This window comes from Vicia villosa, linkage group LG6, assembly GCF_029867415.1.
Source record: "Vicia villosa cultivar HV-30 ecotype Madison, WI linkage group LG6, Vvil1.0, whole genome shotgun sequence".
Classification (NCBI taxonomy): domain Eukaryota; kingdom Viridiplantae; phylum Streptophyta; class Magnoliopsida; order Fabales; family Fabaceae; genus Vicia; species Vicia villosa.
The window spans coordinates 131,295,002-131,298,885 of record NC_081185.1 but is presented as its reverse complement, the minus strand read 5'-3'; the positions used below and the strand labels follow the sequence as shown (position 1 = coordinate 131,298,885).

At 35.4% G+C, this 3,884-nt stretch overlaps 1 protein-coding gene across 1 annotated transcript; it reads left to right on the top strand.

Moving 5' to 3' along the window:
* Positions 1-230: 230 nt before the first annotated feature.
* On the top strand, positions 231-1,352 carry LOC131610019 (probable calcium-binding protein CML36). Its single transcript, XM_058881873.1, has one exon. It carries the CDS (start codon positions 411-413, stop codon positions 1,062-1,064), a length of 654 nt encoding a protein of 217 aa, XP_058737856.1. The 5' UTR covers positions 231-410; the 3' UTR covers positions 1,065-1,352.
* The last annotated feature ends 2,532 nt before the right edge of the window (positions 1,353-3,884 follow it).

The following is a 3,884-nucleotide window of genomic DNA, read 5'->3' as shown; positions in this document are numbered from 1 at the left end:
ACCCCACCTCACCCCACCCATATAATTTAATATTGACCACACCTTAAAAAAATACACACAACAAAGAAAAAAATGATTTACTCTTTTATTTAATCAATTTAAATATTTTTCGTGACAACAACTAAGAATTAATTAATGACAACGAATAAAGAACAAAAATATTCAAAAAAAAAAAATTATATATACACACACTTTTTCAATCAAACTATTAATGATAGGAAACTTCGTGGAAGCTACACTTGAGAAAAGAATGGACCTGCTACTCCTGCCTTCACTGCACCCATTTAACCCCTTCACCTTCCTCTCACTTTCCCCTCACAACACAATTCTCCTTCTCTTCTCTTCTTCTTATCCCTCCTCTTTCTTTCTTCTCCATTCCATCCATTCTTTCATTTTCCATCTCAATTCCAATGAAGTTCATTAACCCTAAAAGCCTCTCTCCCAAACGCCTTTTCCGTTCCAAGAAAGAAAAATCCTCCGTATCAAGATCCGACCCGCTTTCCTTCGGGTCAGCCTCTTCCTCTGATGATTCCACTCATAAAGCCGTCACCGGAGGCTCTCAAACACCTACCAGCGTCCTCCCCGAAGCGTCATCCAGCTCGTGGTCCGATGTCACCGTTGAAGTCCAATGGGAGCTCGCACAAGCCTTTCAGTTAATCGACCGCGACAACGACGGAGTCGTTTCGCGGCAAGAGCTTGAATCCGTTCTCACGCGCCTTGGTGCTCGGCCGCCGAGCTCTGAGGAAATCGAGATGATGATAAGCGAAGTTGATAGCGATGGTAGAGGATGCATAAGCGTGGAATCGATCATGAACCGGATTGGATCCGGTTCGGTTAGCTCGAACCCGAACCCGGAGGAGGAACTGAGGGAAGCGTTTGAGGTGTTTGATACGGATCGGGATGGGAGAATCTCGGCGGAGGAGTTGTTGAGGGTTTTTAGAGCGATTGGGGATGAACGGTGCACGTTAGAGGAGTGCAGGCGTATGATAGCGGGGGTTGATAAAAACAGAGACGGGTTTGTCTGTTTCGAGGAGTTTTCGTGTATGATGGAGATGCAGCGGTGATGACGACGATGGTGATGATGGTGATTGTGATTGTGATGTTATCTGATGAAGATGATACCATGTGATCATCATGATCATGATATGCATAATAACAACGGTATAATATAAATATATTATTAAATGAAAAAAAAAAAGAGACAATTTCTTTGATTATCTATGCTGTTCTTCTTAGTCTGTTTTTTTTGTTGTAAATTTTTTTATTGCAGTAAACTAGCTTTTTGGTCTTAAAATTGTAAGATTATGAAAAGTTGGGAATTAAATATAAGAAATATTAAATTGTTCTTTAAATTTATTTAATGTTAGTTAAGTGCTTATTTTTAATTGAGGAAGAAGGAAAATAAAAAGAAGAAAGCGCGTTCTGAAAGTGAAGGATGTTTGGTTTGGACAATTATTCAATTGGTCGGTTGTGATGGGAAGATTCCTGGAAATGGGGTTTATTGAATTGGTGGAAATATGTCTGTCTGACGTGGCATACGAATCCTTTGCATCTGAGTGAGAACGGTCGTCTTCGATTTGGGTGGTAGATTCCAATGTTTGATTATAATGAATGATTGAAATTGGAATAAGTTGGAATTTTACGAAATCGTTTTCATTTTTTATTTTTTATTAAAAATCTAAAAAAAAACGTAAAGAAAACTCTAATCCAGAAAGACAACAAAACGGAAATATAACTTGAAAAGTAACGCCCGGTTTCTATTAAGAAAGAAAAAAAAAAAGAAATAAAATAAACATATTAAGCAAACGGTTGGATTGTTTAAGGTTGGTAGTTTTTTTTAATAATTTAAAGAATGGATATTTAGAAAACTTAATTGTTTTTTTATTCATATTTTTATAGTCCAACATCTTTTTGGATTTTTTGGATGTTCTATCCATCTTTGAACGTGTCTTTTTTTCACATATTTCAAGCGAAAAATGTTAAAAAATTGTTGTTTTGTTAAATTTTATTGTATTCTGGAGATACATTTTTGTATGTTTTAAAGATTATTTCAAAGATGTATTTATGTAACCTCCCTTAGTTCATTATTCTTTGAACGTTTCGGATAATACATCTCTAAAATTTACTTTATTAGTTCAAACCAAAAGAAACAATGGTAAAGTGGAAAAGGAAGTCACAACTAAACATCAAAATAAATATTACATAAATTTAACACTACAAGTCATTACAAACGAGTGGTCCAGGATATTGTAATATCCTTTAATATCTTCGATTGATATTTGAATCATTCATCCACTTCAACCGGACTCATCATTGAGTAACTGTAAAAAGTACTCCACGTGACCTTTAAATCATTATTCATCTTCAATTCATGCATGGTGGGCTATATCTTGCATTCATTATCAATCGAGAATGGACGGTACTCGAGTTTGACAACTCTCCGATTTTCTTGATATTCCATGACGAGAAGTGTGTCATTGCAACCCTAGACTAAAGTGGTGGATTTGTGTCATTAAAATACACAAAAGCAAGATTGAGATATGTACTCATTCTGGTTTTTGTAAAGAAAATAGAATGAGAGACTCTATTTATAAAGTTTTTAGATGAATACGTACGTCACAATCCTATCATATATGCAGAAAAGACTTCGGAGATACGTCTTCGGATCCGCCCTTTTTTAAATAAATAAAAAAGGTTTATCTAGAGATGCGCATTTGTACAGTCCCCTATTTTATTTTTTTGAATAATTAAAAGGTGTGTCCGAAGATGCATATTCGGATCCACACAAAAATTATGCAAAACAAAACCAATGTATTATATAAAGCTGAATTTTAAAACACAAAAATTGCTCAAAAATACCATCCAATTGTACAATATTATGCAGTGTGTTACATACAAAAACGCGTTACATCGTTGGATTAAAACTAAAATGCATCAAAATACATGTCATTGCTTAAATCTATTGTTGATTCATTATTCAGGCTTTCCTTATTTTCTTCTCTTTCAATGTTGATCAACTTGGTAAACTCTTCCTTCCTTTCTAGAAAGTGATTCGGCCATGTTTCAGCATCTTGTGTGAAATGTGACGTCCACTCTAGTGATGTCTTTGGTACAGGACATCCCAATTTCAAATAAACATGAACATAATGTTTTTTTTATAGCAAATCAATACACATGATGCGTTCTGATGGATTTTGAGGTGATTTACTCCTAAATGGAAAGAATGTTTCGGAGAAACCATACAATGTTAAAGCAATACATATCCTATCATAAGAATTAGCTATAAAGTGTCTCATTTTTTAGAAGCGCGCCCATTTTTCAAACTGAGTCGGACCCATAAGACAAGGAACTAAATCATTGAGAATTGCATCGTAATTTGTTTTGTTCCCATATAGCTTTGTGTGGGATTCCCTATGCGTCTTCGTCTCTTGTATAAAATAACGACAAACAAATTGGAAGTCGTTATCTCCTTGCCGAACAAACCCGAAACAACTCGAAAACCATAGTTATTTTCACATCCAATATCTATAGTCCACTCAATGTATTTGTGCACAAATAGTAACATTTATTCAATATGGATGATTTTTGGTAATTATGGTGAAAGAGATGGTTTGCTAATGGGAGCATCCTTGAAAACATTCATTTGGGATTTTAGAGTCGGATAATCCAGAAAATGTGAGTCAACATGTTCAAAATGCGAAGGAGACCGTCTCGTGGAGTTGTCACTTTATGTCGGTTTGACCTTTTTAAGGGCATCCTTTATTTTAACTGGTTCGGGCAGTGGTTTCAAATATGTTGCTTCTGGATAAGCGATCTTCCTCAGTTACTCTTTGATGTGAAATTTCATCATGCCATCAACTTTCATGAATCTCGCTTGGATCACT